Source organism: Urocitellus parryii, chromosome 4, assembly GCF_045843805.1.
Source record: "Urocitellus parryii isolate mUroPar1 chromosome 4, mUroPar1.hap1, whole genome shotgun sequence".
NCBI classification, from domain to species: Eukaryota; Metazoa; Chordata; class Mammalia; order Rodentia; family Sciuridae; genus Urocitellus; species Urocitellus parryii.
In genome coordinates, this window is record NC_135534.1 from 199,689,417 (window position 1) to 199,704,330 (window position 14,914).

The following is a 14,914-nucleotide window of genomic DNA, read 5'->3' on the forward strand; positions in this document are numbered from 1 at the left end:
TAGGCAGAACTCCTGGAAGTGGGGGTTAGGCTTAGGTGGACTCCAGGTTCTTCACTGAATGCCAGTTGATCTGGAGACTTTAAATCAGCTCACCTCCAGAGCCTAGCAATTGCCAGTCCACCTTGGAAGACTTCATCCCAAGGATCATCCCTGGGTTCCACTCATGTGGTGGAGGAACCAGTTCTTAGTCCACTACATCACTTGCAGACCCCACATTTCCCAGTCTCGGGTTCAGTATCCAAACTCAATCATTCAGGCCCCTGCCATTTCAAATTCCCCTCCAGGTGCATTTCTCCCAGTCCTGCAAGCAGCCAGGTTGGAGGGGGAAGGGGAGAGCCAGGTAGGTTTCCATGACCAGTAGTCACCCATGAAAACCTCTCTCCACATTTGATTTTCTCCTGGTCATTTAAGCACACTTTATGTTATGCTGTGTGGGTTTGCTAGATCCATATTTTGGGGCAAACTCGGGTTTTCCAGGAATCACCTTCCCTAGCTGCTGGCCTAAATTCCACAGCTACAAAATGCTTCCTTCCTCCATCCTCTGCATGCAGCCTGGAGAGATGGCAGCTTATTTCCCACACAAGGATATTGTGCAGCATGCCTTTTAGTGTCTTTGATCTCTAAACTCTCCATACCAGACATAATACAGACCTCCTAAAAATATGAGTTCCAATGAGCCAATCCCCAAAAAACTAAAGGACAAATGTTTTCTCTGATAAGCAGATGCTGACCCATAGTGGGGCAGGGGTTAGAGAAGAATGAAGAAACTTTGGATTGTACAGAGGGGAATAAAGGAAGAGGAGGGGTTGTGGGGATGGGAAGTACAGTAGAATGAGATGGACATTATTACCCTATATACATGTGTGATTACACTACTGGAGTGACTCTGCACAGACAGAGGAAAGAGAAGCTGTTCTCCACTTGAGTACAATGCGTCAAAATGCATTCTAGTGTCATGTATAACTAATTAGAACAAATTTAAACTTTTTAAAGTTTTAAAAAATAAAATATTCCAAGGTCTGGGGATATAGCTCAGTTGGTAGAGTGCTTGCCTCACATGCACAAAGCCCTGGATTCAATCCCCAGTACCACAAAAAAATAAAAATAAATAAAATATTCCAAAGCTCATTTGTTTTAATATTTTAAAAAGTTCATTTCTTTAATTCTCTTGTCCCTCCACTTTGCCCCTAGAGGGACTTTTCTAGCTGGTGTGTTGGGAATTCCTTCCTTGTTTTATTGTATCCAACCCCCTGAGTTTCTGATCTGCTTTGAATGTTCAATATTAAATTCCAATAAAGTCCCCCCCTTTTTGTTGTTTACCCACCTTGCTGAGAAGCTATCTATTGGCTTTCTTGGTTTCATATCATGGATCAGTCAGAAAAGCAACCTTCTCTATTCTGTCATTTTGAAACTTTCCTCCAAATATTGATTATTATATGTATATTTGAGAATAAGTTTATTAAAGGCTTCAAAAAATACAAAATATCTTTTAACTGATATTGAATTAAATTTATAGACTAATATGGGAAACATTCTTTTGTAATGTTACTCATTCTACGCAAGAAGATGGAATTTCTCCCCATTTATTCTAATCATCTTATTTGCCATTTTGTTGGATTTTAAAATATTTCCACATAGTAGTTTTTATATTCTTGAATAAATTAATTCCTTGAGCTTTAGAGTTTCTGCTGCAACAAAGGATATCATCTTATTTATTATTATATATTCCAGTGAATTATTTTTAATTTAGAGAAATGACATTGAATTTGATTTCTAGGATGATCATGTGCCCAGCAATCCCACCACACTCATTTATTGGTTCTAATAGTTCATCAATTGATTTTTCTCTTTTTTCCCAGATGAGTCTATCTTCTTTGTTGACAGGGTCCTATCATCCTACCATCTGTGGTGATAATGGATGTCCCATTTCTTATCTTTACAAGGAATGCATCTGAAGTTTCCCCATTTAGTATGGTATATTTCATAGGGTTTGGGTAAACACAGCTTCTACCAAATTGAGAAAATTCTAGGAGCTGGGGTTGTAGCTCACTAGTAGAGTGCTTGCCTAGTACACGTGAGGCCCTAGATTCGATCCTCAGCACCACATAAAAATAAATAAAATATAGGTATTGTGTCCAACTACAACTAAAAAATAAATATTTTTTAAAAAAGCAGGCATTGAACTTTCAAAAATGGTTGATCTGCTTCAATTAAAATTATCATATAATTTTTTCTTTTATTTCATTACTGTGGAAAAGTATATTAATGCTTTTTTTTCAATTTTTTTCAAATTTAGGATTTTTTTAATGTTGAGTGGTCCTTGCATTACTGGGATAAATCTGTTTATTCCTGCTATTTTATTTTAATGTATTGTGAAGTTTGCATCATATTCACAAACAAAATGGGCATATAATTTTATTTTCTTCATTTTTTTCTGGCTCTGAAATCAGAATTAAACTAATCTTGCAACATGAGTTGAGAAGGTTCTCCCTTCTCTCTACCCCCATTTTCTGGTTACTGGCACAACTTGTATACAATATAAGTATTTTGAAAGTTTAATAGAGTCTACCTTAAAACTATCTGGGCATGAGGTTCATTTTGTTTTATTTTGGTTTTTAGAAGTTTTTGACTACCATTTCTAATTTTTTTTGCATGGATTAGCCTATTTTATTAATTCCTAAATGCTTTATGTTTATATATGTTTATCCATTTTATCCAGATTTTCTGGTTTAGTTCATAAGACTTTTATTATTTTATCTTTGTATATCTGAAATAATTTCTTGATTATTTTTACATGCATTTCTTTATTTTCTTAATATGTCTTGTGAGGTCTATTTCATTAATTTTTTATGAGATACATGTATTAATTTCTTAAGGGTGCTATAACAAAGTATCACAAATTTGGTGACTTCAAACAGAAGAAATTTATTATTTCACAGTTCTGGAGTCCCGAAAACTAACATCAGTTTCACTGGGCTTCACTGAACTTCTGGTGTGAGCAGGCCGTGCTCCTCTAGAAGCTCAAGGGAAGAATGCACTCCTTGCCTCTCCCAACTTGCCGGGCTGCCAACACTCCTCGACTTGGGATCACATCACTCCAATCTTGAAAGCCTCAAGTACCTTCTTTATGATTCTGCTTCCCTTTACTTCTGCCACATGACTGCCTTCTCTTTGTCTATCAAGTCTCTCTCTCTTTCTCTGCTACAAGGACAGTTTATATAAGGACCACCTAGATAATCCAGAACCATTTCCCGTCAAATAATTCTTAACTTGCTGGTCATGGTGGCACATTCCTGTAATTCCAGCTACTAGGGAGATCAAGGCAGGGAGATAGCAAGTTTGAGGGTCTGCCTCAAATCTCTTTCTACTTAAAGTGACATTTACAGGTTCAAGAGACTGGAATATCACGTTCCTGATATTTTGCAGAGCCATTGTTTTGCATACTACAAAACAATCTTGGTAAATTAATATTTTTATTTGTTTGTTCTATGAGTCATTGAATTTTGCTCTTTATTCTTTTCTGTTGCCATCTTGTAACTACTATTATTTATTTTGTCATCCATTTATATTCTTCTATTATGTATTCTTCTATTAGAGTTTTCTATCTTTTTTTAATTTTTAATTGACAACTAAGTGTCAATTTAACAACTAAGTGTGTGTTTGTGGAATATAATGTGATATTTTGCTCTATGTATGGATCATAGAAAAATTCAACATAATGGGCTAATTATCAGGCCCATCACCTCAACCATTTACCATTTTTTCTTCAGTGAGAATGTTAAAAAATATATGTTAGTAATTTTGAAATGTACAATATATTGTTATCAACTGTGGTCATTGTGTAGCACAATAGATCACTAAAACTTACTCGTTCTTTGAGTTGTTAAATAACGCTTTCCAGTATCTTGGTGTTGTTTTAGTTTTTGTTGATTTCTGCAATTATCTGAAGCTAAAAAATTCTTCTATGTTAGCACACTCATAGTAGTCCACACTATTTCCTAATTTCCTTTTTGATTTTCTTTTTAACCAAGTTATTTGGTGATATATTGTTTGGTTTCTAAATCTTGAAGTGTAATGTATATGTTCTCACTTCTTTTTCTTTGATCCATAGATGTGTTTGTGTGTGTGTGTGTGTGTGTGTGTGTGTAGTTTTTTGGTTTTGTGCAAAAAAAAAAAATACATTTTATTAAAGTATTTGGTGATGCCTACTTTCAATCTTTCATGTCATCCCCCTGGATGGTTTTTTGTTTTGTTTTGTTTTGTTTTTACTCAAAAGCTTTCTCTAAAATTCTTCTAACTTGGATGTTTGTGTAAGGAGCCTTCTGAGGCTTATAAGCCTGTTAATATCTGCATCAGACTCTCAGATTTGAATTACAAGTCTGGATATACAATTCTAATTTTATTATTACTTTCTTCACCACCCCATCTCATCTCCCCATGCACTTACTTGCATAAGGACACAAATTCTCATTTATGGCTCATTCCTTTACCCTGCCCTCTGTATGTGCTCTCCACACACACACTACTACTACTTCCTCCGCAGCCACCTCCCCCTCCCCCTCCTCCTCCCCCTCTTCCTCCTCCTCCCCCTCCTCCTCCTCTTCCTCCCCTTCCTCCTCCTCTTTCTCTCTCTCTCTCCCCCCAACACCTCTCTCTCTTTTCCTATTGGTTCAGCCCACACACAGTTCACTTTAGAACCCAGAACATTTCATAATACCTAGTGAAATGATGGCAAATGATGCACCTTTTGAACAAGTCAGAAATGATGCACCTTTTGGAACAAGTCAGAAACTACTGGAATAAGAGAGCACTGTGGTAAGGGTGAAATGCTCAGAACCACCAGAGAATGTCATCCATTGACAGTTCATGGAAACAGCTGTCAAGAACTTAGATCCCTGAATTTCCTCATCATTTTGTGGTAGATAAAACAATAGCCTCCTGAAGATATACACATCCTGATGCCTAAAACCAATGAATATGTTATGCTACCTGGCAAAGGAAAATTAAGTTTTCAGGTAGAATTAAGGTTGCTGATCAACTGACCTTAAATTAGATTTTTCTGGATAATCCAGGTGAACCCAGGGTCCTTAAATGTAGAGGAGGAAAATAAGAAATGAGAACTAGAGAGATGGCAGCATGAGAATTCCCTCAACATTGCTGGACTTGCATGCAGATGGACAAAGGGGATGACTAGCCAAGAAATACGGGCAGTCACTAGAAGCTAGAAGAGGCTAGAAGGAATACAGCCTGTCAACACCTTGATTTTTAGACCAATAACACCCATATCAGACCTCTGATCTATACAATGCAAGGAAACAAACTTGGGCTTTGCTAAGCCACTAAGTTTATGGTAATTTATTGCAGCAGTCAGAGACCACTAAAACACACTCATGTAAGAACTGTCCTAAGGAATAGAAAATCCTTGACGACTTTTGTCCTTTTCCTTCTCTTCCTGGGAAAATCCAGTGTATCCCAGGTCTGCAGCATGTTTCTCTATTGCCCTCTTCAGCCTGGATGCTGCACTCCTTCCAATGACTGTTTCAATCACCTCCTTGCAACCGTTTTCAAACACATTAGCCCCTTTTACTGCTACCTGGTTTCCTTTAGATTTCATCCACTATTTTTCAGTTGCACACAATTAAGTTTAGCTAAATAATAAGAAATCTTATTGTTTGTACAAGTAACATTCATATAGAACATTGTGGACTTCAACACATAAGATACAAATGTGTGTCTTATTTTAACAATAAACTTCTCAAGATGACGTTTTAATTTCCCTATTTTTCAACTAAGAAAAAAATGGAAGCATAAAGATTTTTCTCCCATGGGTAAACAGCTAAAAAAAATATTTGAACCGGAACACAAAACTCATATCCCCTGGAAGAACTCATGAACTTTTCCCATTGGCTTTCCTGATTCTAGGAGTTTAGTCTCCCAGTTACTTATGTAAAAACTCATAATTTTCAAAGTCCTATTAAAGGAGATATAGCTGCTTCAATCTGTCCATTGGTGGGTTTTTTATGCAACTATTATGTGTCAGGTACCATGAAAGGAACTGGAAAACAGTGATGAGCAAAGCAGACTTTGATCCTGTCTTTGCAGAATTTTCATCATGCACCACTCCAGATGTTGTCCACATCTTAGAAGCCCCTCTCCTAAAGTGGAAGGATCCAAAATAGACCAGCACCAAGCATCTCAGAGAGAAAAGATGTTTCAGCAAAAGTACTGTGATGCATATTCTTGCTAAAGTTTTAAAAGAGAAAAAGCCTGGGTTCTCCTGAGCAGAGCAATGAGTTTAAGATCACTGAGGTTTAGAAACACACTGCTGTGTATTTTGGATATTAATCTCCTGTCAGAGAAATACCTGGCAAAGATTTCTCCAATTTTGTAGACTTTCCCTTCATGCTCTTGTTTCCTTTGCTGTGCTAAAGCTTTTTAATTTGGTGCCATCCCACTTACTGATTCTTGTTTATATTTCTTGAGCCTTAAGGGTCTTGTAAGGAAGATGGTACCTGATCAACATGTTGGAGTATTGACCCTATGCTTTCTCCCAGCAGTTGCAAAGTTTCTGGTCTAATTCCTAGGTCTTTGATCCACTTTGAATTGACTTTTGTGCAGGGTGAGATAGGGTTCTAGTTTCATTCTTCTACATATGGATATCCAGTTTTCCCAGCACCAATTGTTTAAAAGGCTATCCTTTCTCCAACATATGTTTTTTGGCATCTTTGTTGAGTATCAGATGACTTCAGCTATGTGCTTCAGTACTGTTAGTGAACAAGGAGATAAATCAGTCTCACGGACAGTTGTAGTTCTTTTGATAGCTAGTTTTTAACTGTCCTTTTTTCCTACTGATTAAAACAATTATGTTGTTTTTATATATACAAAACCACAACAAGTGTCTTTGGTGATAATCACCATGGCGAGTCTTAACGAAAGCTTCCCCCATTTACCTATGAGACAAGCAATAGGAGTGAGACCCTGGAGGACAGCCTGAACTTACTAGAAAGTGTCCTTTTAAAGGTACCACCCTCAAATTCATCACCACAAACACCCATCTCCCAACTTTTTCCCATGCCCACCCCCAATAACCTAAATAAAGCACCCCATGTACACCATAAACTGCCATGGAATTTCATTTCTGCTAAAACTATAATTTTTTTCTAATTCCAATTTAGTTTTAAATATTTGAAAAAGCCAGATGGGGCTAGCAGATGTTCTTAAGGAAAACATTTAATTTCCTGTTTCAGACTGTGTGTTTGATATAAGCATTTAATTAAATACTTGAGTAGCATTAAAGACCATTTCTTTGGTGAGGTGTGGGGGGGGAATAAAAAACACACCACTATAATTTGGGTTTGCTTTTGACTCATTGTCAAAAGTACCAAAAAGATGAGGAGGAGATAGAAAGTACAGGATGTGGACTTTAATTGAGAGCCTGCCTCCCTAACTCTGCCCTCATTTATCTGAGGTTACCACACCACCACTGATATGATCCCTTTTCCATTCTCTCTTCTCCAAAGCCAGTCCTGTCCCTTGGTGAGTAGACATAAAGAGGATGTGCTCTGATACTCAGGGGTCTTAATTTCAGCCTGGTAGGTTCCTGGTTTATTCTAACATTATGCCCTGATGGCTTTCTGGTCTTTTTTTTCTCTACTTAGGCAAATGGGTAACTAGTGATTCAATTTCTGCCAGATTGGAGCCTTGGCCTATTCTCCCTGGACTTGTTTCTATGGAGATGAGGAACCAATTCCTGAACTCAGGACCCTCCTATTCTCACCTCTTGGCTGTATTTTGCCATAATATATAATAACTTCTCACATTTCCCACACTTCTGCCTTTTAGACTCTTCTTGCTCATAAGGGCATGCATCTCTTAGTTCCTCTGTGTCTTCCTTAATTCCACCCACCTGTGTGAAACACCAAGCCCAATGTTGGGTAAGTAGACTAACTTCTTCTAGAAGTAGATCTCCAACCTCCCACCCACCCTAGACAGTTTCACACCCTGAGGAACATGTCAAATGTCCAGGTCCCAGCCTCTCCCAGTGTGGCCTTTCTACACATGATTAAACTCCCAAATAAGTATACCTCTTCCAAGATGGTTTTGATTAAGGAATACAGTCCCTACAAACATTTGTGTGATTTCTGCAGGAAAAAATTAGGATACCCCACCTGCTCTTACAGAGGAAGAGAAGAAAGAAGGCAGTCCTCCCCAGAAGGATCAGGTAAAGACTGCACAGAGAAGAAGCAACTGCATCAATGCAGAGGAAAAATCATGTGTCATATATACAACACCTTTGGAAACTCAGCAAAATAATTACTTTCTGAATACCTTTCCAAATTCTTTACCATTTATCCCCAAAATAGCCAAAGAATGTGAATGTCGTAAGCTTTGTCTTTTGAACGAGGAGCAAGAGCTCAAGTGCTCGAGTTTGCACCATTGGTTGCAAAACTGGAAGTGAAATCAAAGTATGCCAGCACCAATGCTATGAAGCTGTATCATTGACTAACTGGTGGTCTACATGAATGGCTCCCTGATGCTCTAACATCCCTTCACATTTTTTACTTGTAGGACAGCAATGCTGAGGGCAAACCAGAGTCATGTGACTGAATTCCTCCTTCTAGGACTGACCACTGATGCCAAACAACAAGTATGGCTTTTTTCCAGCTTCCTCGCCATGTACCTGGTCAATGTGGTTGGCAACTCAGTCATCATTGCAGCCATCTGGGGGGATGCACACTTACACACTCCCATGTACTTTTTCCTCTCCAACCTGTCCCTGGTGGACATCTGCTTCACCACTGTCATCGTGCCACAGATGTTAGTGAGCATGCTGACACAGAGAAAGACCATCCTCTTTGCCCATTGCCTAACCCAGATGTATTTTTTTGTGGCCTTTGGTATCACTGACAGTTTTCTCCTGGCTGCCATGGCGGTTGACCGCTACGTCGCCATCTGTAACCCACTACACTACACTACAACCATGAGCCCCAGGTGCTGTCTCCTGCTGGTGACTGCATCGTGGGTGGTGTCCCACCTCCACTCACTTGCCCACACAATTCTCATGGGCTGCCTTTCCTTCTGTGGCCCCAATGTCATCCATCACTTCTTTTGTGATGTCCAGCCACTGCTGACCCTCTCCTGCTCTGACACCTCTGTCAATGAACTTTTGGCCTTCACAGAGGGCTCCTTTGTGATCATGAGTCCTTTCATTTTCATTATTGTCTCGTATGTCTACATCACCCGTGCTGTTCTGAGGGTCCCTTCCGGGGGAGGCAGGTACAAGGTCTTCTCCACCTGTGGATCCCACCTCACAGTTGTGGCACTATTTTATGGGACCATAATATCTGTGTACATTCGTCCCTCATCTACCTACTCAGTGACAAAGGACCGTGTGGTCACTGTCATCTATACAGTAGTTACTCCCATGCTGAACCCTTTCATCTACAGCCTTCGAAACAAGGATATAAAACAGGCTTTGAGAAAGCTGGCTAGAAGAACAGAATAGAATGTCTATGCTTTACTATCTCCAGAAGCTTCATTGTTGACTCAACAACCAATCACCACAGTGTGCCCTGGTGTCACATTTACACAGGCTGCTCCTGGACAGTCATTGGGCATCGCAGAGGCACCAAGGCAGGCCCATTCCAGAGAAACAGGGGACTCTTCAGATGGATAACTTTGATTCTAAATGCACCATTGGCCAAAACTTTCTTGGTACTTCATTGCAATCCAAGACTTTCTTCCTACCCCAATCTTCCTTCATTCCCTCTGTTCTTCAAACCAAATATGAGAGATTTCTCCTGCTCCCTCCCCACATTTGTGGAGGCTGATTTTTAACTCCTCAATTTGACTGAGCTAACGGATGCCCAATGTGTCTCTAAAGCTCTTTCCAGAGAGGTTACCATTTGACTTGAGTGTAGCCTTGAGTGTAGAAGATCACCCTCACTGATGCATGTGGGTACCATCCAATCTACTCAAGGACCAAACTGAACAAAAAAGCAGAAGAAAGGTGAATTTACTCTTGAGCTATGACATCCACCTTTTTCCACCCTTGCACTTTGGCTCTATTGGTTCTCAGTCCTTCAAACTTGGACTGGGACTGACACTACTGGCTTCCTGGGTTCTGGGGTCTGTAAGCTTGAGCTGTACTCCTGACTTTCCTGGGTAAGCACAGGACTTCTTAGCCTCCATAATCATGTCAGACAATCCCTCCCAATAGTAACTTTCTTTCTGTATATCTATAAATATCCTATTTGATCTTTTCCTCGGGAGACTAATACATACATCTAATTACATCTTGACATCTGCTTCTCAGAAAACCTTGAACTAATGCACTAAGCAATGATCCAGTGGACATTTCTCTATAGTTTGATTCAAACTATAGAGACTTTTAAGCAGGTGCACCAGAAAACCGTACAAGATGTTTATGGCATAACTTTGAAATGGAAAAACATTATATTCTGGCTTTATTATGGTTTTACTTTCTCACTTATAAAAAAATCTAACTTAATTTAAGATAAGAGTAAAAGGGAACAAAATATACATTTTCTGGCCATTTTTATTGAAATAATAAGTCTTGAGCAATCATTAAAATATCAATAACAGAACAAAGAACTGATTTATTGTTATTATCATCATTATTATTGATGTTTTCTTTAGAAGAGGTAGTCTCAAAATGTTTCTCCTATTTGCATGCGGGACATTTTTTTGAGAAGAAATAAACAATATAGAAGGCCAGGTTCCACTTATTTAAATGCCATTTCTGCATTTTTTTTAGACTTCACTTCTTATGGGTTTTTTTTCTTGTTTTTTTATGGTTTTATTTTTATAAGATAAGAAGGAGTTCTAAATTTATTATCACAATTGAGATAATAAACTGTTTAAATAATGGCAAAAACATGACAACCAACCCAAATGTTCATCAACATTCAAACATTCACATAGATACATTATGGTAATAATCTCACAAAGGAATGGAAGCCCACATCCATTTGCTACAATCCTAGAATCCAAAAATCAATGAAAGTGGGCTGGGGTTGTAACTCAGTGGTAAAGTGCTTGCTTAGCAAGTGTCAGGGACTAGGTTCAATCCTCAGCACCACATAAAAATAAATTAATAAAATAAAGGTATTGTGTCCATCCACAGTTAAGAATTTTTTAAAAATCAATGAGGGCTGGGGTTATGGCTCAGTAGTACAGCATTCACCTAGCCAGTGCGAGGCCCTGGGTTCGATCCTCAGCACTACATAAAAATGAATAAATAAAATAGAGATTTTTTTAAATCAATGAAAGAGTTTCAGCAAACTTATTTTGTAGCAAAACCTGACCCAGATTGGTATGTGTCCTTTTATCCAGCTTGATATGAGCATTTATTTGCCAAAATATTACTATGTTTTATTATAATGCACAACCTCAGAACCTACTATGGATACCACATAACAGATGATATATGCACAATATTCTTTTCTAAAGTTGAAACACTCTGCATTCCAAAGCAAAAATTCCCTAATAATAGAGAGAAGTATAATATGAAACTTTACTGCATAGTGGCAGAAAAAAGTGACCTGAATTACAGGTATCAACATGAAGATCGAAAACTTCATATTGAACTGGGCACTGTGGTGCACTGTAATCCCAGTGACTCAGAGGGCTGAAGCAGGAAGAGCATAAGTTTGAGGCCAGACTGGGCAACTTAGCAAGTCCCTGTCTCAAAATAAAAACAAAAAGGGGCTGGGGATATAGCTCAGTGCTTGCCTAGTATTTACAAGGCCCTGAGTTCAATCCCTAGTACCATGCTATGGACAGGGGGACACAACACATCATATTGACTGAAAGACGAATAAGGATTCCATTCATGGAAAGGACAAACATAGGCAGACATAAATAGTGAATGATTGAAGGTAAAACCACAAGAAAATCATTCCTGCTTATCCTATACATTTTTGTGATCATTCTACTGTTTTAATTTTTTTCATAATCTTTCATGGAGAAGTGCCTATAACTTCTGCATATTTTATACATGAGTCACATGTCTTCCTCTGGAGTCACGGGGATCACGTCTGTTTACTTTTTCTATATGATAGCTCTGTAGCCATCTGGACACAGGGATTATGCTGCCCATCCCATACCAGGTCTGTTCTACCCACTGATCATTACGTATTTGCTGGGAGATGACAGGGTTTCTTCCTGAGGATTGGAATCTGTTAGAATGTGAGGATTCCATGGCAAGTTAGGGTGGGAGAAGATGAGCCCTCCCACTGCTTTGCCTTAGGGAAGGAGCACCAGAGAAGTTATCTCAGGATTCCCAGACCCTGAATCTGATGGAAAAATGCTCCTGATACTGTTAGGACTCAGGACTCCAGGCCCAGAGGGGACAGGTGGGAGCTGGACCTCTGCCCCATCTTGTCTCTAACTAGGTCTGGGCTTGGGTCTCAGGAGACAACTGCATATGAAAAGCCCAGAGCTCTTCCCTGCTCCTGTTCCCAAGGATAGGTTGCTTCCTCACCCACCAAGTCTGGCTTCTACTAGTCCTCTCAAGGAGAAGCAGGGAGGAAGATGAAGCAGGAAGGCAGACCCAACACCCAGAGGTGGTGACAGGCTCTGAGGATGGCCACAACTTCCAGGTAAGAATCAGTCATTTCCAGGTAAAAGCAGGCAAAGTTGGAAGGCATTAGTCTCTTCTCCTCTTCTCTCTCTCTCTCATACACACACATGCACTTGCATGCGCACACACACACACCCACACACACACACAACTTCTCTTCCTTCCTCCTTTTCTTTCCCTTCCTAATTTTCAGCCAAATACAAGTGGATTTACTAATCTTCATGACTTAATTTAATATTCATGGCCTCCCTGGGAATCAGCCTAAAGTTAAGACAGATCAGCCATATCCAAGTTCCTGGCAATGCCAACACTTTGTAACTGTGTAATAATGGTGCCCAGGCCCTATGTGCTATGTACTATAAAGATGTTTTGTCCACATAATCTCATTTGTTGGGTCTACATAAGAAAAAGAGAGTTTATAATTCCATTATATCAAGAGTATCTGAGACCCAGCAATGACCCATCCATGTAAATCATTGCCTCTTCTCTCCCAAACGCCCACACACACACGCCCCTCTTGATAAATTTCTACTAAATACATATGCCTATATATATCAGAATCAACTTTTGCAATCCTTCAAAACTGATAGTTTTCCTAATAAAAGAGAAAGAAGAGAGGGGAGACTGATTTAGAAAGGTTCTTCCTAGCCAAACTCCAGTTCAACCTCATTGAGGAGGTCTACAGGACAACTTACTAGATAACTAAATACAAAACTCACTCCCAACAACATCTCCTTTATCATCTTACAGAATTCTCCCCTCTTGACATGTTTATATGCCTAGCACCAAGAGACACCAATGTATCTCTGTGATCTTTAAGAAAAATCACAGAAAACAGGTGGAAGGCCTTAAATACTACAAATTTTTGAAGTCTATATACATGTAACCAATGTTTTTCACAAATTGTTCAACTTTGAATGGAAGTAAAAAACCAAAGCACCATCTCTGACTTCCTGCTCCTGGGCTTCTCTGAGCACCCAGAGCAGCAACCTCTCCTGTTTGGGCTCTTCCTGGGCATGTACCTGGTCACCCTGCTGGGCAACCTGCTCATCATCCTGGCCATTGGCTCTGACCCCCACCTCCACACACCCATGTACTTCTTCCTGGCCAACCTGTCCTTCGTCGATACCTGCTTCACCTGCACCATCGTCCCCAAGGTGCTGGTGAACATCCACACGCAGCAGCACACCATCTCCCACACTGGGTGCCTCCTGCAGATGTACTTCTTTATGACATTGACCTTACTGGATGACTTCCTGCTGGCCGTCATGGCCTATGACCGCTATGTAGCCATCTGCCTGCCTCTGCACTACACCATGGTCATGCATCCCCAGTGTTGCCTGCTGCTGGTGGCCATGTCCTGGCTCTGCTCCAACCTCCTGCCCTTTTCCCTCACTCTCCAGATGGCTCAGCTCTCCTTCTGTGCCTCCCGCTCCATCCCACATTTCTTCTGTGATGTACCCCCACTCCTCAAGCTTGCCTGTTCAGACACCCCTACCTTTCAGGTCACAATGTTAACTGAAGCAATTCTCTCAGGTATTATACCTCTCACCTGCATCCTGGTCTCTTACACCCACATCATGCACACCATCCTCAGGATTCCCTCTGCTGGGAGGAAGCACAAAGTCTTCTCCACCTGTGGCTCTCACCTGACAGTGGTCTCCGTATTCTATGGTACCCTCTTCCTGGTGTATTTCCAGCCCTCATCCTCCTACTCAGCAGATTTTGGAGTGGTGGCATCTGTGATATACACAATGGTCACCCCCATGCTGAATCCTTTTATCTACAGCCTGAGGAACAGGCATGTGAAGGGGGCTTTGTGGAAACTGTTTAGCTTAGGAAAATGCTGTACTCAGGAAAGGGCACTTCCACAGAGTAGAAGCCTTGGCTCTTCAAAATGTATTTATAACTGAACTCCTCTATTACAATCTTTGAAGAACTCAAATTCAAGTCAGGATTGATGCTCAGCATCACAAACAGGTTTAATCAGTGAAGGATGCCTGACTTGGCAAACCTGGAATAAGATCAACTGATCAAGGAGAGAGCTACATCCCGGAGAGAGGGAGGCTAGCAATCCCTTCAAGGTGACTTAATTGATGGGTTCAGGTATCCAATCATATTCCAATCAGAGGGTGGGAACCACCAAAAGAATGGAACCAGACAGAATTTAGGTTGTAGAAGGAAGCTCAGTTAACAACTCAGTCCACGATGGAAGTCCCACCAAGAGATAAGGAATGCTGACAAAATCTGACACGTGTCAAGTATGCTGAGTTTCGGGAGCCACTTCCAAGTCCAGCTGTGGAAGTAGCT

General features: G+C 40.1%; 2 protein-coding genes across 2 annotated transcripts; both read left to right on the plus strand.

The window, feature by feature from the left end:
• The first annotated feature begins 8,575 nt into the window (after positions 1–8,575).
• On the plus strand, positions 8,576–9,505 carry LOC113181126 (olfactory receptor 1L6-like). Its single transcript, XM_026386512.2, has one exon. It carries the CDS (start codon positions 8,576–8,578, stop codon positions 9,503–9,505), a length of 930 nt encoding a protein of 309 aa, XP_026242297.1.
• A 4,016-nt stretch (positions 9,506–13,521) lies between these two features.
• On the plus strand, positions 13,522–14,517 carry LOC113181073 (olfactory receptor 1G1-like). Its single transcript, XM_026386443.2, has one exon. The coding sequence runs from the start codon at positions 13,522–13,524 to the stop codon at positions 14,515–14,517; it is 996 nt and encodes a 331-aa protein (XP_026242228.2).
• Positions 14,518–14,914: the final 397 nt, after the last annotated feature.